The sequence below is a fragment of the Eleutherodactylus coqui genome, chromosome 5, assembly GCF_035609145.1.
Source record: "Eleutherodactylus coqui strain aEleCoq1 chromosome 5, aEleCoq1.hap1, whole genome shotgun sequence".
Lineage (NCBI taxonomy): Eukaryota > Metazoa > Chordata > Amphibia > Anura > Eleutherodactylidae > Eleutherodactylus > Eleutherodactylus coqui.
In genome coordinates this window covers 56,503,997-56,526,215 of record NC_089841.1, presented here as the reverse complement: position 1 = coordinate 56,526,215, position 22,219 = coordinate 56,503,997, and the positions used below count along the sequence as shown (strand labels likewise).

The window sequence follows — 22,219 nt, the reverse complement described above, 5'->3', positions numbered from 1 at the left end:
TGGGCAGTATTATAGTAGTTATATTCTTGTGCATAGGGAGCAGTTTTATAGTAGATTTATTCTTGTGCATAGGAGCAGTATTATAGTAGTTATATTCTTGTACACAGGGAGCAGTATTATAGTAGTTATTGTCTTGTACATAAAGGACAGCATTATAGTAGCTATATTCTTGTACATAGGAGGCAGTATTATAGTAGTTATATTCTTGTACATAGGAGGCAGTATTATAGTAGTTATATTCTTGTACATAGGGGGCAGTATTATAGTAGTTATATTCTTGTACATAGGGGGAAGTATTATAGTAGTTATATTCTTGTACATAGGAGACAGTATTATAGTAGTTATATTCTTGTACATAGGAGGCAGTATTATAGTAGTTATATTCTTGTACATAGGGGGCAGTATTATAGTAGTTATATTCTTGTACATGGGTGCCAGTATTATAGTAGTTATATTCTCGTACATGGGGAGCAGTATTATAGTAGATTTATTCTTGTACATAGGGGGCAGTATTATAGTAGTTATATTCTTATACATAGTGGGCAGTATTATAGTAGTTATATTCTTGTACATAGGGGACAGTATTATAGTAGTTATATTCTTGTACATAGTAGCAGTATTATAGTAGTTATATTCTTGTACATGGGGAGCAGTATTATAGTAGATATATTCTGGTACATAGGGGGCAGTATTATAGTAGTTATATTCTTGTACATGTGGAGCAGTATTATAGTAGATATGTTCTTGTACATAGGACCAGTATTATAGTAGTTATATTCTTGTACATAGGGGGCAGTGTTAAAGTAGTTATATTCTTGTACATAGGGGGCAGTATTATAGTAGTTATATTCTTGTACATAGGAGGCAGTATTATAGTAGTTATATTCTTGTACATAGAAGCAGTATTATAGTAGTTATATTCTTGTACATAGGAGGCAGTATTATAGTAGTTATATTCTTGTACATAGAAGCAGTATTATAGTAGTTATTTTCTTGTACATAAAGGACAGCATTATAGTAGCTATATTCTTGTACATAGGGGCAGTATTATAGTAGTTATATTCTTGTACATAGAAGCAGTATTATAGTAGTTATATTCTTGTACATGGGGGGCAGTATTATAGTAGTTATATTCTTGTACATAGGGGGCAGTATTATAGTAGTTATATCCTTGTACATAGGGAGCAGTATTATAGTAGTTATATTCTTGTACATAGGGGGCAGTATTATAGTAGTTATATTCTTAACATTTTTAACTTATATTCTGCAGCATTAAAGAATTTCTAGTTTTCTTCATAATGGGCAACACTGAGTGCAGGTGAAAGCTTGCGCAGGATATATTCACTATAAAATGTGTGTTTGCTCTGTGATGTGCTATAACTGGTGCATCGCCCTGCCATTTATGTGAATGTTATTATAGAGCATTATGAAGCCAGGGCTAGTCCAGTAATTAATCTTCAAGGGAATTTATCATTATTCACTTTCTAGATTGGTTTGCTCTTTCTGACACATAGTGGGGCTGAGGTTATGTGATAAACAACCCTTCAGGACTGTGTTGCATTGTTATATGGAGCATCATGTGCTTTACCCATCTCGCCGCACAGAACACAAGGCAGCTGCACAGTCACCGCCTGGAGGGGAAGGAAGGAACATTCATAACATTTGCTGTTTTATTGTTACTCTGCATGAAACTTTCATTAAATTGAACCTGTGAGGTAGAGCACATTGCATTAGAAAGAACATAATTGGAAATCCTGGAGTCTCTTAGTATTCTGTTCAAACATTTCAGTATGTAGAGGTTGACCTCATATATGTTGTCACCCAGCTTTCCACAGACTCGGAATGGCATGACAGAAACTCAGCAGGTATGCCACAGTAGTTCATATAAGAAGGATGGAACAATACTTCTGCAGCGCCACCTATTGGATGGCAACATTCCTTCAAATCAATGCTTGACCATTTGAAGGAATGCTGCCATCCAATAGGTGGCGCTGCAGAGATATTGTTGCATCTTCCTTATTTGCATATTACCCAGAGGAACATGGGTTGCCTTATAAGTCTCTTCACTCACCTTCTTGGTGCTCTCCCTAAGGAGTGATGTTACCCCTCTCAACAGTAGTTCATGAGATGTAGTTATTCTTGCATTATATTTATGTGGCTGGAGGCTGAGTATTAACTCTATATGTTTAACAATTTAGTCCATCAGTGAATTGAATTGTATGAGGACCCAGAAAAAAAATGAATATACATAGTATAATGAATTAAATTATTGTAATGTCCCGTGATGCCTCACCAGCACCATTTTTAACCCTTTCCCAGAAGATATAACTAAAATGTAGCTGAATCTAATTTTGACAATTAGACAGTAGATGACTCAAAGAATCAAATATGTTCCCTTTAAAGATTTATCTGGGACTAAATTATTGATGACCTATGCTCAGGATAGGTCATCAATAGTTGATCATTTGAGGTCTGTCTGATGGAAGAGGCTGTGGCACGCCGTTGAGTCTCTTTCAAGGCTAATGACATCACGTTCATTCATCACGTGGCCTGAGAGCAGCACCGACCCGTTCAAGTGAATGGACGGAGCTGCAATACCAGGCACAGCCACTATACGATATACAGCGCTGTGCTGTCACTTCGATCAGCTGATTTCGGGGATTGCAAGCAATAGACCCCTACCAATCAACTATTGATGATTTATCCTGAGCACACACATTTTGGTAGCTTACCCCACCTCTCCTCTTGAGTCTATTGTGACTCTGCTGGGTGTTCTACAATAATTGTTTCCTGTCCATCATTGGACATGTATTAAAGGAGACCAAGATAGGTTTTCCTTCACCTAGGGCAAAAATTTAGTTCACTGCCCTAGTTCTGTATCAGCAGTAAATACCATAACCAAAGCAGAATAGCTCACGTGTGCCCCCTAGCTCCCAGGAAAAAGGGCCATGCTAGCTTCTCCCTAGGTATACCCTTTGTAATAGTACATTTTCTGCTTGAGGGGTTAATAATGTCTGCTCTTTGGCCCTGCAGGATCACCTTGTGATATGCTAAATGTCTGTATATGGCGTGTAGTTCTATTTATCAGCACATTGTCTCTTTATCCTGACAGTAAATCACTTACTTAAACTGTCCGTCAGTAATGACCTCTTAATTCTATCACTTTCTCAGCCCGTAGAGTAAAAATAACACCTATTTCCTGATGGTCGGGCTCGTTCCTTTAAATAGCCAACCTTGCCACCTAATCTCACCTCCCAGGCCTATTAGGAAAATAGGTATTTGCACATGTAATGCTCTTCATTGGGGGATAACAGTGTCACATTTCTATTACCGGACGCTCGCTGTCTAGAGGACATCGCAGCGGTACATACAGAAGGACTTATACAATGACAAATCCTTCCCCGTCCCGATAGTGACATACCATCTAGGTATGTCATATCCTGCAAAATAGTCTATACACCCATCCCGATAGCTGCCGTTTATTGATGTACCCACTGAGGATTATGGGATTACGCTGGGTATTGTATTTTCATGAGCGAAGCCCTGGAATTTCTCTATGGGATTTGCAATGGGAACTGAGCAGTTTATACAACATACATAGCCCTGCTGGGTCAGCTGCGCTTAGGTCACCGTACTCTCGCTGTAGTAGGGTTTCTGAGAAAAGGCACAGGGAATGTAGTAGCTTATAGTTAATGGGGTTCACTGGGTGCTGCTGTTCATGACCGTCAGAAGCTGGACCCGGCACTTCAGTCTCTTTTTACTGTTCGTCTCATATGATGGAGCTGAAAAGTGGAAATCTGCGATCTGTGTGTCCTTTCTTATACTTTCATATGCCGTCCATTTTTCAGATCCGCAAAAAAACGTGGAACTGGCCCGATTCTTTTTTTCTGCATCTTTTAAGAAAAACCGCCAGCATACGGATGACGTGTGAGTGCGGACAGACAGCACCCAGCAGTGTGTGTCGGAGACCTCAAAGAGGTCCTCTTTTCAGTCGGGGTGGCTGACTGCATAGCTTTGCAGCTGTAGTCTCATTGACTGTATTGCAGACTTTCTTTTCAGTTGCCCCCTTTTTCTATATAGGATCCCCTTAGATTTAGCTCCTGATTCTGTGACTGTGAGATGGCCGTGGTATCTGGCTCTGGTAGCCCCAGGGATAGCTTACATAGGGGGTCGACTTCTGCTTTCAACCATGAACTTTAATAAACAGTAGAAACAAGTAAACAGTTCAGGTCCCGTTTTGGGGTTACTCATGACCGTATACCGATCCTCTTACTGAGGATCCAAACCTCTCAAAATCCTTACCTAGGAACCAGGGTTTCAATCCAAGTCCACTTTTTCCTGTGAAATGAGTTTCTCAAAAGTCTTTACCCTGTCACCCTTAGGCTGGGTTCACACAGGGCGGATTTGCCGCGGTTTTGCCGCGCGGAATTTCGCCGTGGCAAATCCGCCCGCGGCTGCTAATCTCGGGATTAGCCAGCCATGTGGACGAGATTTCTCAGAAATCTCGTCCACACGGGAAGGCCAATCCGCTGCGCTAAGTCCAGCTGAAACCGCGGCTGCGGCCGCTGCGGTTTCAGAATATGCAGCATGTCCATTTTTTTTTCATTCCGCTGCGGCCGCGCTCTCCTCTATGGGAGCGCCGGCTGCAGCGAAAGAGCGAGCGGTTTAAGCCGCGGCTCTCCCGGTGGAAATCTTGCGGTTTTTGCTGCGGCCAAACCGCGAGATTTCCGACAGGAATCCGCCCTGTGTGAACCCAGCCTTAGGGCTCATGTCGACGGGCGGGTTTGAATTCCAGGATCCGCGTGCTGCGTTTTGTCGCGGGACTCGCGAGGATAGCTTTAATTGAAGTTAATGGCAGCAGTCCGGTCAGCGGCACACCTGGAACTGTCACTCCGGGTGTTCCGCGGATCCTGTGGGAAAGCAGATTTAAATTTTAAAAATTCCACTGCGCATGAGCGGGGGGTTTTGCCGGCCAGCGCGCCCGCCTACATGCACGGGGGAGATGCCGGACGACCCGCACGCGTCTGGAATGTCCTCATGCCGCAGGCAGGGTGGGATCCCATGGCGGGGCTCTTGCCCACAAAACCCAACCTGCCCATGGACATGAGGCCTTGCTGTAGTCTCTGACAGCTCTGTATGACTTCAATGTTGTTAGGTAGAAGGTAGGAGGGGAACTAGCAAGCAGAAGGCTTTATCCAAAAGAAATGTCTGCCTCGGGGAGGACCTCACGTCTGTAGGGTTAATTCTGCGTACTACAGTTTCTGTCACTCCAGGGAATTTTCCTGGCTCCTAACTCCACAGCATGGCTACAATGACTCGCAGGATCGTCCCCAGCTCCCCACTGCAGCATAGCCGCATAGACACATACAGTAGGAGCATCCTTAGCTCCCCACACTGCAGCTCAGCTGCATAGAGACATAGGAACATATGCAGTTTTCCACACTGCAGCATAGCTGTACAAAAACAAAGGAACATCCCCAGCATCTTACACTGAAGCATAGCTGCACTGACCAATTACTTCCTGCCTCTTCTTCCTGCTCAGCTCTCTTCCTTGTTTCCTCCCCTCTTTAAAGTCACAGTAGTTTACAAATCACTAACACATCAGAACATCAAATGAAGAATAAAACAGTCAGGAACCACCATACCCCTTTATAAATGTCTGATATGGGCAGTCTTCACCGCTGTCAATTAAGTCTGATGTCAGCCATTGAGTGTGAGCAGTGGGGACCGCCAACTTAACTCAGAAGAGACTGTATGAGGGAACTAGGAAGAGTTTAAACAAAAGAAAGACATTGTTGGAATCAGCGGGGCCACACTGACAAGAGAACATGACAGGTTCTCCTTAAGGAATACTTGTTATTTAGGCCAACTTTTTACACCACTGCCGAGCGTTTGGAAGTTTTAAAAGTCGTTCCTGAGGATCTGATGGACATGAGTATGATCCTCACTGGCGCACATTGCTCCATTTTAGATTAATACTAACTGGTTCAAATGTGGAATGCAGCAGAGAGCTCTCAGTGTTATGTGGAGAGGGCCTGCAGGGGGCGGGCTGAACAGGAAGTCTTTGAGGTGCAACTTCAGCCAATAGGTGCAGAGCAGGAAGTGAAGTCTACGAAGAAGGCTTCTTTATTGCAACTTCTCTTGTGCAGCCCAGTAAAATGGAGTACTTGCTATTGTATGTAGTTTTAAAGCTGTAAATCTATTTTAAAAGATAAAGCATTACACTGTGTCCATTCATATCAATGGGTTGTCTGTGTAAGGCAGGACAGGACGGGTCCTCCAGAGTGAGAGACGCTCTTTGTATCCCTTCTTCACTTTCGCCCTAATAGGCTGCATGAAAATGTTTTTTTTAGACTATACAATCTCTTTAAAGGGAACCTGCCACTGGTTTTAACCTCACCACACAGACTGCAGGGGCAGACTACTGAATAACAGTTTTTCAAAAAATAAGTTTCTAATTGTTCCATCTCAAAGCATACCTGCAAAAAACGTCTTCATAACTTTCCTGTGCTGCATGCAAATGTCTATAGTTCGGTTGGTGGGTGGGCCTGGGCCTACTCTTTTTGTGTGCTTTGAAGGTTCACATAATCTGCGCATGCGCCATTCCATGAACTTCCGGCACAGATTATGTATCCCATTTGAGGACAGATATGCTATTTCCATCAGTGCATGCATCGGTTCGTGAACTTCTGGCGCATGCATGAAAGTTCAAAGTGAGTCGTGAATGACATGGCATACCAGCAGCTGAGGTGGGCAGCTTATGCTAAAACTTGAGATGGTCTTGGCCCACCCACCCATTTTTCTTTGCAGTTATGCTTTGAAATGGAACAATAACAAACGTATTTTAGTTTCCTGTAGGGTAACCCCAGACACAAGGCATATGTTGAGGAGCTGGGGGTTGGTATAGTGGTCACTTGTGGCATTTACCAGGCTCCCTCCTGGGGGAACACACGTAGCCTTGGCCAGAGCAGCACTGGGCCTGTTCCGTACACCCCTAAGATAGGGATGCCTAATAAACTGGACAGGGATAGCAGATGTCACGGGTGACGCCACCTTCCGCTACTCACCGGTATGAGCCTCGGTAGTAAATAATGGAGCCGCAGACAAAAGTAACGTACCTCAGGTCCCTGGGTATGGTCTGGACCTGTCAAAACTTTACTAAATAACAGTTCCAGATGATGGTACAAATTACAGAATATTGGCAGTGCTGGTAAAGAAGCAGACTTGAGAGTACCTCCACCCGGTTATCCCAGACTTCAGGATGGCTGGATATGAAAACAAATGGGTGTACCTTTACGCTGTTATCCCCTAGATCAGGACGGCCGTGTAGGAAAAATTATCAGTGAGTACCTTTGCACTAGGCCTGGCCGTATGCACCTTCTCTTACTCACGCTCCCTCTCTTCTCTCAAGGGACTCACTCAGCCATGGTTGCTGTCACACAGGTAGTCAGGAACTGCTCTTCCTCCACAATTCTTCACCATATGAGGGTTGAAGGTACCCCCATGTGGCTGGCACTCTCTCTCAGGAACCCAGAAGAATCTCACTACCACACCCAAAACACTTATATTTATAATCTCACTCACTCCACGTGACAAGACAAACTGATACATTGCAAGCATCTCCCAGTCTCTTGCAAACACTTAACTTGCTGCAGCTGTGCAATACACATAACAGAATGACAAGACACTTTTGCACAGCGCATCAATGCAAGATACTACATGTATGACATTTATGGAGGGGGCCAGGAGTTGATATACAGGGCCACTACACCTGCAACACAGTTGCTTAGTTCTGCTGCTGCATTTTTGTTATGATCCTGGATCTGGTATTGCATCTATGTATAGAGATTGGTTTGTGCTGAATTTATATACTGAGCTTGGTTCTGCTGTTGTATTTATGTTATGAGCTTGGTTATGGTGCTGTATTTATGTTATGAGCTTGGTTCTGGGGAAATATGTATGTACTGAACTCAGTTCTGGTATGGTATTCATGTTATGAGTTTGGTTCTAGTGCTGTATTTAGGGACTGAGCTAGTTTTGATGCTGTATTTATGTAGTGAGCTTGGTTCGCGTGCTGTATTTATATACTGAGGTTGGTTCTGGTACTGTATTGTTCTCAAGAGCTTGGTTCTAGTGCTGTATTTAGGAATTAAGCTAGGTTCTGATGCTGCATTCATGTTCTGAGCTAGGTTCTGGTACTGTACTTATTTACTGAGCTAAGTTTGGGAATGTGTTTATGTTATAAGGTTGGATCTGATGATGTATTTATGTTATGAGCCTAGGTTATGGTGTGATGTTTATGTTATGAACTTGGTTCTGGTACAATATTTATTCACTGAGCTGTTCTGGTGTGGGTATGCTGCTATCTTGCTGCTACACAGGGTGCTATTTAACCTAATGCAAACACTAAAATAAGGGTTAGTTCAGAGACACTAAGTACTTGCTGTCTGGGTGGATGGATAACAGGATGCCAGGATTCCCCAAGCATAAGGAGCAGTCACTGCAATGTAAAAGGATCCATTTGCTTAAAACTGTTCCTTTTGGACTATGCCTTTTGGGTATTATTGTATCTTGACACCACCGGAGCTAGGGAGTGGAGACAAGATGCACACTGACAACCAACGCCCCCAGCTGGATTGGCTGGCCAGGACAATGGGTGGGCATCATCTCCCTAGCCTGCTCCTGTGAATGCGCCCTCCAGCGCTCTCCAATCGGCTGCTGGCAATCCCCCCCTCCAGAGCACGGCCTTAATCGGCTCCTGTCCATGTCCCCTCTGCCGCTCGCCGTTGTCCCTTGAGCTGGCCAAGAACACTGACAGCGGCTGAGCGACTGTGCTGGAGCTGGGAGGGGTGAAGGCAGAGCTGCGGCCCCCGCCGGCCCCACTGACCGCTGAGGGCATGAAATTGTCAGCGGGGGACCTTGACACCGCAGCTGTTGGGAGCAGCGCACCCAGCAGAGGAGTCCGTGACATGAGCTCCGGCGGCCAGTGTTACAGCGGGGGAGGGAGCAGAAAACATAGATCGACTGCGAGACGGAGGACTGCGCTGCACACTGCCGGTGGGGGTGAGTCTGAGCAGCAGCACATACACCACAGACACATACATAGCAGTACACCGGGGACAGCCAATCAAAAGCTGGGGGCGTCACCTGCATCTCACCCCTGCTGAATTATGTTGCTACCCCTCACTTCCGGTGGCGTCAAGATACAATAATACCACCTTTTTGTTACAATGCTCTCTAATGAGCATGGAATAAGGGGACAGATGCTCTTTGCAGCCGACCTACACTCTGACCATCATTTATACCCTGAATTGGGTATTTGAAAATAGTCTTTCTAAACCAAACAGCCCCTTTAAATTTCCCTTGGTTCCCAGTGAAGTAGCAGCGCGTTCAGTCCTGTTAGATAATTTTATCACTCCCGTCCCAGAAATAACGTTATATTCCCTGAAGTCTCAGTGATGCGCACATATATGCAAATAGCCTCCTAACACAGCTCAGTAGCCGCATATAATGTATCTCCGAGAAAGCATTACGGCTTCTAGACATGCGTCATTCTTTTAAATATAGATCGCTCTGTAGATCTGTGTGATGTCTTAGAAAGAAGTGTCTCATATGAACTTGAAGGGCCTTCTACAAATGAGTCCTTGAGAAATTACATTATCTTGCACTTCAATATATAGCCGTGAGCTCCACTTTTAATGGGTTTAATGGGCAGCACGGTGGCTCAGTAGTTAGCACTGTTGCCTTTCAGCACTGGGACCCTGCGTTCGAGCGTGAGCGTAAGGACAACGTCTGCATGGAAGTTTGTAAGTTCTGTGGGTTTCCTCCCACACTTGAAAAACATGAGTAGGAAAATGCCTGTTGTGAACTACACTGGGGACAAAACCCTATGATGTACATCGCTATGGAGCATGTATACACTATATAAATGAGAAAAAAAATACGTTTGTACATGATGTACATAAAAAAGTCAAGTTCTGTATTTCAAAAAGTCTCCTGGTTGTTATTGGAAGCAGTTGACAGTTTGCAGACAGACAGAACCCTAAGGCCACTCGCGCTCGGCAAAACAACGCGATTTGGATTGCAGCGCTTTGCTAAAATTTTGTTTTTGTTTCTGCAGCCGACAGCATGTTTTGGCACACCCCATCATTGTGATGGGTGATGAGGTGCCCTAAACGCTAAAAAATAGAGCAAACAGCGCTCGAAAATCACACCGCTGGAAAGCGCTGTCCAGCGCCGCGATCGACCACAAATCAATGGGAGCTTTATACTGCGAGGGGTTACCGTGGGGGGTCGAAACACAGCAGTAAAAAACAGATGTGTGAGAGTGGCCTTACAGTTTGGCTCAGCTTCTACACTAAATAACACTTTATTAGAGCTTCCGACCCTTTCACAATTGGAGCTTTCCTGTATGGAAGTGAGACCTGTGACCTCAGAGTAGAGCGTAAAATCCGTAGATCAGTTTCAATGTGAATCGACATTAGATGGGAAAATCCAGCGATCTGAGTGACTTCCAACGAGGCCGGGTCATCGCAGCTAGGCTAGCCGATAACAGGATGTCACTGCCAACCACGTGGGGTTTTCTCATGCAGCGGTGTGAAGAGTATACAGAGAATGGTGTGATCGAGGGAAACATCCAGCAAAGGGGATCCTGTGGATGGAAACAACTTGTCACCAAAAGGGGTCAGAGGAGGATGTCAAGAAGCATTATGGTTGATACATACTTCATGCGCAGGACACGGTGGCGGTACAGTTCCTGCTGCATCAGCTGCTTTCTCAGATCTTTGGAGCCACACAGTGAGCTTCCATCCAGAGGCATAACTTGAAGCTCCTGGGCCCCAATTAGGGTTGCCACCGGTCTGATAATTCATCAGCCTGGCCGATATTTTCCCTGCCAGGCCGGTGGTGGTATTTTTTTTTTTGCAGGCCCTATTACAGGCCGGCATTTTGGTCGGGCAGCTGTGTCCCCCGCGGGGATGATAAACACATCTGCCACATGCAGCAGATTTTTTTTCATCCCCACGGGAAATAAAGAATTCCCTACCGCAGCTGTCACAGATTAGGATCCAGCTGCTGGCACCCCTTAATTGTTTTTCATGGAAGGGCTTTAAATATAAGCCCTTCCCTGAAAAACAACCCAAACTGGTGTAGAAAAAAAAAATCATACTCACTTTTCTTCAGCTGCCGGGGCTCAGTCTGCATCCTGTCTCCGCTCTCCCTGACTCTGCACTGAAGTTCTTTCAGCAGACGGGGAATTCAAATCCCCGCCTGCTGAAAGAGCTGCTTCTGATTGGCTGAGGTGCTCAGCCAATCACAGGCAGCTCTCGCCTGTCATTCATTGAATAGCCTCCTAAGGTGTCTTAGTATAGTCAATTGTGTTCCTTAGATGTGTGGTCCTCCTCATCATGTCCCCTGCAGCCTTCTGTTCTTCTGCGCCCAGGTTTTGGCTTGCATTTGTGATGTGTCTTGTACATGTGCCAGGCACGTCTCTGCCTCATTTCTCAGGCTGGTTCCAATCCAGCGGACGTCTTCACAGGCTTTCATTTCTGTGCTGCCAGCCTCCCTACTCAGTGCTTTCCTTTCTTCTGTCTGGTGCCTGGAGAACATTTCCATACTGAACCTCAGAGGGATGTTGCTACAGTGACAGATACAGGTTCTGCATATAGGATGCGCGGTTAGAGAAAGTTATCTGCATTGGAGATGTTAGAAATATGGTGACGTCCTGCTGGTTGTCAAAAGCTCTCCATGATGAACTCATAAAACAGATCAAAATCAACAGAAAAAAATAAATTTCACACAGAATTTATACTTACATTGAGCACTATGTTGCAGTATATGCATGGACATTATCTGCATAAAATGTTGTCACTGTATACATATACATTACTTATCCTGTACTGCTCCTGAGTTACATCCTGTATTATACCCCAGAGCTGCACTCACTATTCTGCTGGTGGAGTCACTGTGTACATACATTACTCATCCTGTACTGATCCTGAGTTACATCCTGTATTATACTGCAGAGCTGCACTTACTATTCTGCTGGTGGAGTCACTGTGTACATACATTGCTTATCCTGTACTGATCCTGAGTTACATCCTGTATTATACTCCTGAGCTACACTCACTATTCTGCTGGTGGAGTCCCTGTGTACATTACTTATCCTGTACTGATCCTGAGTTACATCCTCCATTATAATCCAGAGCTGCACTCACTATTCTACTGGTGGAGTCACTGTGTACATACATTACACTAGTTATCCACCATCGGTTCTGAGTTTTCCTTTAACAGACCTCTTATGGCAAGTGAGAATCTGTTGTATACTTCACTTGCAAACCTTAACCCTTTCCAGTCCAATATATATCCTGGTTTTCCTAGGGGGCTTACTCTATTATACAACTGTGCTATCTGCTGGCTAAAGCCAGTACTGCATGAGGTGACACGTTGGATAGGCTCTGACAGCAGAGAGGCTGGCAATATACAGTAGAAGAACCCCAACGGATGTCTACCAACATTGGAGCTGTACAGCCTTAAATCATAATGTCTTCACAGGTCAGACAGTGAATTGGAAAGAGTTAATGCATTCCCACATAAAATGCCAGTTTCGAGCCATCAGGATGAGTATACTGAGGGCTGACCTGTCGTACAGCGCCGTCTATAAAACAATTCATCCCCTGAAGTAAAGAGCAGGTAGGAAGACGTGCGCTGTAATCTCCAATAAAAAAGGGATAATCTGTGGAATATATTGCCTTTTCCGCTCTATTAAGCACACAGGCGACATGATGGTGATGCTGTATGACTGTCTGGAAAAAGAGATTTACATGCTGATTGTTCAAGACATTCTTGGAATAAGATGTCAATGAAGGAATCGAACCGGACTCCTCAGAAGGTGGAGGACATCTACAGTACTGCGCAAAGGTTTTAGGCAGGTGTGAACAAAATGCTGCAGAGTAAGAATACTTTCAAAACTAGGAAGTGTTAATAGTTTGTTTTTGGTCAATTAAGAAAATACAAAGTGACTGAACCAAAGAGAGATTTAAATCCAATTAATATTAGGTATGATCGCCTGTACCTTCACAACAGCAACAGTTCTTCTTTGTAGACTTGCACACAGTTTTTGAAGGAATTTAGCAGAGAGGTTGTTCCATACATCTTGGAGAGCTAAGCACAGATCTTCTGTGGATGTCGGCTTACTCAAATCCTTCTGTCTCTTCATGTAATCCCAGGCAGACTGGATGATGATGAGATCAGGGCTCTGTGGGGCCGTATCATCACTTCCAGTACTCCTTGTTCTTCTCTACACTGAAGATAGTTCTTAATGACATTGGCTGGATGTTACTTTACAGCATTTTTTCCACTCCTGCCTAAAACTTTCCCACACTACTATATATGTAACCGTTTGTGACTGCAGATGGGACTAAAGTGGGATAATCATGTCAAGGTGGAGCTTTTTTAAATCTTTTTGTAACACAATATTTGTGCTGACATCATCAGTCTACTTACCAACCTTTATATTATAGAATATTTATAAGCCATACTCCTTCCTGTAAGCCCACCCCAAAACGGCCATATCAATTTTGTATAACCCTACCCCTTTTCTGGTTCGGTCATGGGACAGATCTAAAAATACGGAGCCTGTGTCATGACGCCACTGGCCACTTCCAGGTTCAGGGACAGGTGCGGGGTGACATCACAGCATTAGCCCTGGGCCAAGTAGCGGTGGTTTCACATCTGCGAACGGGGTTCCGTTTTCCTGCTCCGTTGGGGCAGTAGGAAAGGGGAAACCCTGGGCCGAATGGCTCAGTCTTCTGACAGAACCGGACAGTGCCTAACTGACTCCATTGACTATAATAGGTCTGTTCGTTTTTAGATTGTGAATCGTAGCAGCTAGCCTATCAGTAACTGGCTGCAAGAATTTATACCAGCTCCTCTGAGCAGAGGATGCTGGTTATACTGTTTGGTATCCTGGTTCTGGTTTGCAAGGGATGTAAGATTTTCTGGTCTGTGTTTTGGTCTTCTTGAGGGTACCGACATGGAAAGGCCCCTACCCATGGGGAGTTTCAGGAAAGCAGACAATTCAGGCCCTGTCTGAGACATAGCATGCCACATGATAGGAGTCATGGTTTCTTTATCTCCGGTTTGTGGTAAAAGACTACATAAGGCCATGTGTACAAACAATAAGTCCGAAAATCGGATCAAAAAAGGTTCACCATTCTACGACTTGACAATTCCACTGAGATGTGTTGCGGAGATCTGATGGAGAGAATTGGTAAACTGCTAGCTCATGCAACTGACAAACAGAAAGAGGAGGTAACCAGCTTCAACATGTCGATCTTCAATCACCAATACTTTATTACTTCTTCATGCAAGACAGTGATATATAAATGCAATGCCTTTTTAAAGTTTATATTCCACTGTCTTGCATGAAGAAGCAATAAAGTACTATTGATTGGAGATCGATGTGTTGAAGCTGGTCACCTCCTCTTTCTATATGGCCATGTGCCTTGGTTGAGGCCATTTCAAGTAGGGCGTAGTTGATACCGCTTCTCCAGGAACTCCAGTATTTTAGTATATCCATCATCACCCGATATCTTAGATGCCGAGAACTTTTATCCAAACAGTGTAGTGGCCCAGTACATCAGGGCCCCTCCTAAAATGAGTGGATGCTCAATATTGCACTGTCAGTGTCTTTTGTGTTGTGTGAGTGATGTGTTTTGCACAGCTGCAGCACTAAAAGGATTAGGCCCCATGTCCACCGAAGTTGCGGTATCCCACGGCGAATCTCAGCCGCGGGAGCCGCCGCCCCGGAGCAGGAGCCGGCAGACGGTTCTCCGCAGGTCAGCCTATCTGACAGATAAGCTGTCAGCGAGCGGAGAATCACAATGTCTCTCTGCTCATGGACACAGGGCCGGTGCTTTCCATAGCGTTGCTATGGAAAGCTTCAGCCAGCGTGACTCGCCGGCGATTTACCACCGGCTAAATCACTGCCGTGGACAGGGGGCTTTAAGTTTCTGGTATGTGAGCTGACTGTCTGGAAAATGTATCTGTTTGTCTGTCATGTGACCTTGTGAGATATATGTGTTTGCAAGGTGTGTGCAAGTCATTTCTGGGCTTTCTGGTGCTAGGGAAGAGGAGTACAAGGCAGCTGCCTATGGGTACCTTCAACCCACAGACACAGAATGGAGGAGGCAGAGAGGATGTTCTACTGCTTGTGAGAATAGCTGATCTTTGGAGCTGTGCAGCGTGGAATGGTCAGTGAGTGTGGACTGGTAGAAAAAGAGAACGTGAGGAGTAAGACTGGAACCGGGCCAGGACCTACAGATAACGTAGATTGTGGTTTCTCCTGTATCCCTGTGAATTCTCCCTGTCATACCATTGGACGAGTGCTACTAAGTTGTAACCTGTTTGGAGTTCAGTAAAATGACCAGTCGCCTGTCCGTTTCCGGAAGCTGCGTCTTAAATTGTAACTGTGTGTGCGTGAATTCATTCCGCCAACTTGGAATTCCCCCACGAAAGCTGCACGGGAGAAGATTTACTCCATCATCCAGGAATGTGGAAGAAACGGTGGCGTCACGAGACACACAACAGGACTAAAGGTAATTCAGTATTTGGGTTCCCCGTTTATTAACCTGCACTCGGCCCTTGGATGACGTGTCACTGGTTACCCTCCGGGTGGGAGATGGTAGAGGCACCGTGATAAGACCCAAGCTCTACCCCGTTGTCTCCTAGGCTGTGGCCCGCTCTTTGGACGCTGCAGGATGGTGTTAATTTGGTGTGTCACGAACAGGATGAATCTCATGTGCCTGTTCCCAAGAAGCTGCTAAAAAGCCACAGAAGAAACGTTTTCCCACCATTTTCTCGTTGCGGAAGGATTTTCCTGTGCAACACTTAAGGCAAAGTTAGTTTCATTTTCAAGGCCCTCTGTTTCTCTCAGTCATCCAGGACAAGATCCCTCTGACTCTTACAAATAGATCGCGGGTCCTCTGAGCCTATGCACATTCGACAGAGTGGTGCCAGAATGAGTGGTGTGTCTAAAATGCAGCAAGAAGATTCTGATTTATATGTTGCAGAAATGCGCTACCGTCTACAAAAGGACTGTGCGGTGTAATTGGATTGTATAGAATTGCCTGCAATACACAGTTAGCAACCATTGGGATTCATGAACTGTGACACTGTGGTGAGTCAAGATGGCGCTCAGCCCTCATGTTTCTAAGGGAGTTCCCATCCCACGAAAAGTTCCCGCTAAGGCTGAGGAAAAAGTAGGGGGGGGATTGCCCCCACCATGGAGTAACAGTCTGTAGCAAGGGACTGCCCAGAGGAGGAGATTCCCTCTGCTTCCAGCTAACCATTGAACTTATCCACACAGACACGCCAGAAGCTTCCCGACCGAGAAGAGATGGCAACCTACATGTCTCTGCTCTGCGTCCCAGCTGATACCCGCTGCCTCAGCCCAGATTTTACTGGGGCGATAAACCTGAACTACAGAGGTTGGCGATGCCGCTACCATTCCCTATCTCCCCACTGCCAGAGGGATGTGTGGAAAAGCCCTCCAGATGGGACTCTGTTTGGCAACGAGGCCTGAAGCCTGCCAGGAAAAGGTCCCCTCTGGTTTCTGCTGTTCCAAAGGAGCCCACCTCCATCCCAAATCTGGGAGCGTCCAAGCGCCTGTAGGATATAAATACAGCCATTTCTACAGAATTTAGCTATTGGGATGAACTTCACAAAAGTTTTGCATGGTGACTGAATGAAAGTGTCATAAAGTTGATTGAGTCGGGAGGGGTATTGTTCCTCCTTGAGGAGAGCACCTAGAAGGTGAGTGAGGAGATTTATAAGGCCATGCATTCTCCTCTGGGTAATATGCAAATAAGGAAGATGTAACAATGCCTATGCAGTGCCACCTATCTTCCTCATTTGCATATTACCAAGAGCAGCATGCATGGTCTTATAAGTTTCCTCACTCACCTTCTAGGTGTAGGGGCGTAGCTAAAGGCTCATGGGCCTGGGTGCCAAAGTTTATCTTGGGGCCCCGCACTTCTCTTAACCCCTTTATGCAGAGGGTAACTTGAAGCTCCTGGGCCTCAATGCAAAACCTGTAACAGGGCCCCCAACTATAATGCTTTATTCATAGTACTGGGCTCCCTATATGGAGAAGAGAGGCCTTATGAGTCCCCTAAGGCATCTGGGCCGGGATGCAACCGCATCCCCTATAGTTATGCCAGTGTCTAGGTGCTCTCCTCAAGGAGAGACAATACCCCTCCCAACTCATTTCACAGGCCTCTCACCAGCCCAGCCAGAATCCTACTGCACACTGAGAAGGGGCAAACACCCTAAAACAGCTGTTTTGTATGGGTTCTGGCTAGTTTTTCAACTCTCAATCTTTGGTAAGGCCCATATAAAGGGTTGTACATTGATTTGAGGGAATGCTGCCATACAATAAGTGGCACTGCAGAGGCATTGTTCCATCTTCCTTATTCGCATAAAGTTGATTGTAACAACTCTGGTGATCTAGGTTAATGCAGAGGTTAACATCAACATCTCTGGTGGTCTAGTGTCATGACAAGATTACCAACATGCCCCAGTGGCACAGGGCAGTGATAGGGTAAGTGACAACATATCCTGTGGTCTAGGGTAGTGAAAGGATCAGAGCCGACTACCCTGGTGATCTAGGGTATAAAACAGGCTAATCATACCTACTAATAGTTATCTTATTCTCTAAGGGTAAGCTATGATCAAAGGGATAGCTTGCCTGCATAAGGTACCAATCATGTAATTTAGATATGAAACATGGGGCAACTCTTCTCTATCCAGTTTAGAGGTCAGATTCTGTGTGGTATCATTTACTGGAGGCAGCCAATGAAAATAAATGTGACTCTCCCTTTTTGCCAAGCACTGCTGGTTTTAGATACATCGGCATAATTTGAAGCTCCTGTGCCCTAGTGCAAAGTATTGACTGGGCCATCCATTTAAAATGTACTGTTTGTAATATTGATGTCTCCTTATGTCGTATAGGGGCCTGTAGACCCTCTTAGGAACCATGGCCCCGTCCGACTTCTACCTCTGCACTCCCCATGGCTATGTTCCTCTGTTATGTCCCATTACTGACCTGATGGTCTCATACTGCCTTTGACCCTTCACACGATGACAGTGCTGCTCAGATTCCTCTACCCAAAGAGTAACCAATGGATTGTATGCATAAATGTCTTTTTCCGCCTGGTAGAACACCCATAATTGTTGCAAATCATTTAATATATTGACTATGTGCCTGAAGGACAATACTGCTAGTTAACTTTTTGACTTTTTGTACTACTTGCTGTTTTTTTCCTATTGTAAGTTTTTACTACCTATAGAAATGTTCTACTAGAAAAATGTAATCTTCTAGGTGTGCAGAGCTAATGAATTGCCAAAGGTCAGGCTCCGACAGGGTAGTATTTTATGTCAACCTTCACACACTAAGAATTAACATAAGCAACAACCATTTCTTGTCCTATCAATTCAATCAATCTTGTTCTTGCTTTCAGAGAGAATGATAAAGAGACTGAACACAAGGCTGGCCGCAGATGACAATGCAGGTCTCTCACAGAACTCGAATCTTCTACCAAGATCAACAAGAATCATTTGCTAGAACAGTGCAAGACAAGTGCTGGGCAATGACGTTGGGAACAGAAAAGTGTATGGCTCTACTTCTGTGACGGGAAGCGGGCTTGGGTTGTACGCTTCTAGCTTGTGTTTACCACAGGACGGATTGCATCACTGGGAAGGAGATTAAGAGAAGGAGAATAAGCTCATTCATTAATTATCACCAGGCTGTGACAAGCATGGGAATAATGGGAAAGCTTTCTTTCGAGGGGTGATGCTACAAGTCTGTAGACAATCAACGGAAACTTGGGAACTAAGTGGCTTGAAAGGGTGCACCACTCAATATTACGTCACCGCCTAGTCTGTCAACAAGATGAGTATAAAACCAGCAATCTACTCCTATATAAAACCTGTACACGGCAGGCTAACTCTGGGGTAACATCGGTATATTTATGGATGGAAAGAGTCTTTATTGGAGAGGTGAAAATATTCAAACCCAGTATGTATCTCCATTGAATGCTCTTAGTCATTTTTGTATTTTTTCTTTTTTTTTAATAACATCTGTAATAGGTCACTTTCGATTTGAAGCAACTTCTTGAAATCTGCTTGGCTACTAATTGGCAAAAAAACCCTATTCCCATAATACCGAAAACATTGGCCTTGCCATGGCAGAAAAGTGTGACTTCATTGCTAACATGTACGGTTATGATTTGGGTGGTCACTTCGTGGATTTTAAGCCGTTGGGTTTTGGGGCCAATGGTCTCGTTCTTTCTGCCACTGACTGCAAAAATTCTCGAAAAGTGGCAGTGAAAAAGATTACTATTAGTGACTGTCGGAGTATGAAGCATGCCTTACGGGAGATTAAGATCATCCGACGTCTCAACCATGACAACATTGTGAAAGTTCATGCTGTGTTGGGTCCCAGGGGGGCTGACCTTCAAGGTGATATTTTCAGATACAACGTGGTTTACATAGTTCAGGAACACATGGAGACAGATCTCGCTCGGTTGTTGGAACAAGGGCCGCTTAGTGAGGACCACGCCAAGCTTTTTATTTACCAGCTTCTACGTGGTTTGAAATATATCCACTCAGCCAATGTGCTCCATAGGGATCTGAAACCAGCCAATATCTTCATTAGTACAGAGGACCTCGTACTCAAAATCGGAGACTTTGGGTTGGCTCGGATTGTGGACCAGCATTACTCGCATAAGGTATCTTTTTAACTATTTTTTTCATTTGATGTAGATTAATAATTGGTTACTGGGTGTCATGAAGATATGGAGATCAACCGAAACCACATAGATTGGTAGATTATCCAAATATTCTTGAGCCAGAAAGTGATATTTAAAACTTCTCTTCTCTCCTTGCTAGATAGTAACTGGGAATGAATTTATTAGACATCAGACATCATATTATTTGATTTTGAAGAATGGAAGGATCTTCTAACATGACATATGAAATGAGAGCAATTGAAGTCTAGAAGCTTGGAGATCTATCAAAGTCTTGAATAAGCGGGTCTCAGTGCATTTGCTTCTATTGGAGAGATGAGAGTACTCATGGGTTTTTTAATCCCATAAGGACTGGACTATTTTGGGCTTTAAAAGGGTTGCCCAGCTTCCCAACTCAAAGTGGTGGAGAAGCGTATAAGAAATCATACTCACCTCACCAGTGTGACGACATAGATTTAGGCCATTCACCTAAATTAGTGGTCTGACTAGTTGCTCTGCCTAGTAGAGTCTTTGGGGCTCTTGGTCTTCTCCCTTGCCATGCTCACAGAGAGTTAGATTTGGCTGCAAGGAGTCCCCTGGTTACATCAACAGAGCGACCACCGAGGCTATAAAAAGAGCATGGACCAGGAGGATACCAAAAAACAAGCCAGGGGTTAATACCAAGTAGTCACTTGAAAATGCCAAGCATATACAGGAGACAAAATCAGGAACAAAGCTGGGTCAGAACTTGGTGGACAACAAGGCACAGCCCAGTAGGCTGGGTCAGAAATAGGTATACAAGTAGAATAAATCACACTAGTGCTCACTGACTAGCTGCAATATTAATCAACACCAAAGGTCTGGAACAGCAACGCTACTGTGTACAGCCAAGTAGGTTAGTAAAGGCATACAGCTGACTAAGGGCCCTTCTACACGTAAAGTGTTCAGATTCACGCATCCAGCCGACCAAACGGATGACTACCAATTGCTCCTGACACCATGATACCCCCGCTGCTTCCATTCCAATGATGCCAATCCACTGCTGTTCTCCATTGCGTACTGCAGCAGTGATGACATCCCAACAATGGAACCATGTGACCACTGCAACTGATCGCCGACTAAAGTGAGCCAGTGATTGTCTGCAGCAGTCACTTGTCCCTGCTGTGTTATTTTGTCACTGGACAGCATGATGGAAACCCAATGAACCCCATTATAATGAATGGGGTCCATTCGGCACTGTTTGTTTCTGTCATAAGACAGATACATTAAGTCAGGAAATTCCTATTTGTGGCTCCCATAATGGAACAGGACAATGGAAACCGCAACACCGTTGAGAAAAAAGTTGTATTTTTTATTGAAACTTATCACATAGTTGCATCAGTGTCATCCAATGAGGAGTAGTGTGAGGCAGGAGAACATGACTTGAAGATATAGAAGTTCATTTGTGGTGTACAGCACTTGGTCAAACATATCACCTGAGTGATCTACAGTATGGTGGTCAAAGACTATGAACTCTCACTCATTATCTGACCCTTTAACCCCTTAAGGACACGGCCTATTTTGGCGTTGAGGACCACACAATTTTTGGTATTTTTTCATCTCCGTTTTTCAAAAGCCATAACTTTTATATTTTTCCGTCGACACAGCCATATAAGGGCGTATTTTTTGCGTGGCGAGCTGTAGTTTTTATTGGTACAATTTTTGGATACATAGACTTTATTGTAAAACTTTTATTATTTTTTTTATGATCGTAGGGAGAGAAAACGCATCAATTCTGCCATGGATTTTTTTTAAAGCGTTAATTATGCAGCATAAATGATACACTACATTTTTTTCAGCGGGTCGGTACGGTTACAATGATACCAAAATTCTTATTTTTTTTTTTAGGTTTTTCCACTTTTCCACAATAAAAACCCTTTTTTTGGAAATAATTTTTTTTTGTAAAATCACTGCATTCAAAGTGCTTTAACTTTTTTATTTTTCCATGAACGGAGCTCTGTGAGGGCTTATTTTTTGCGAGACAAGCTGTTGTTTTTATTGGTACCATTTTGGGGTACATACTTTTTTATAATCACTTTTATTGCATTTTATGGGAGGCAAAATGCTAAAAATGAGCATTTTGCCTCAGTTTTTTAGCATTTTTTTAACGCTTTTTGCCGTGCAGGATAAAAAGCATGTTCAATTTATTGTACGCGTCGTTACCGAATATGTGGGATTTTTTTAATGCTAATATGAAAAAAATCTACTTAGATCGCGGCAGGGAAGGGGTTAACAGCGGGGGCGCATCTACGATGCACCCACTCTGTTGCAGCTGGAGGCCGTCTACTAGTGACAGCCGGCTCCCGCTGCGGGATAGTGCGAGATATGCTATGATCTTGCGCTATCCGTATGACGTAAGGGTACGTCATTTTGCGGGAAGTACCCCGTTCCCATGA

At 44.4% G+C, this 22,219-nt stretch overlaps 1 protein-coding gene across 1 annotated transcript in view; it reads left to right on the top strand.

The window, feature by feature from the left end:
* Positions 1–22,219, top strand: part of MAPK4 (mitogen-activated protein kinase 4) — a 94,620-nt gene that overhangs the window by 44,986 nt on the left and 27,415 nt on the right. Inside the window, exon 2 of the mRNA XM_066604858.1 lies at positions 18,519–19,787. Within this exon, the coding sequence (XP_066460955.1) occupies positions 19,242–19,787 (546 nt within the window). The 5' untranslated portion in view covers positions 18,519–19,241. The remainder of the gene's footprint in view (positions 1–18,518; positions 19,788–22,219) is intronic.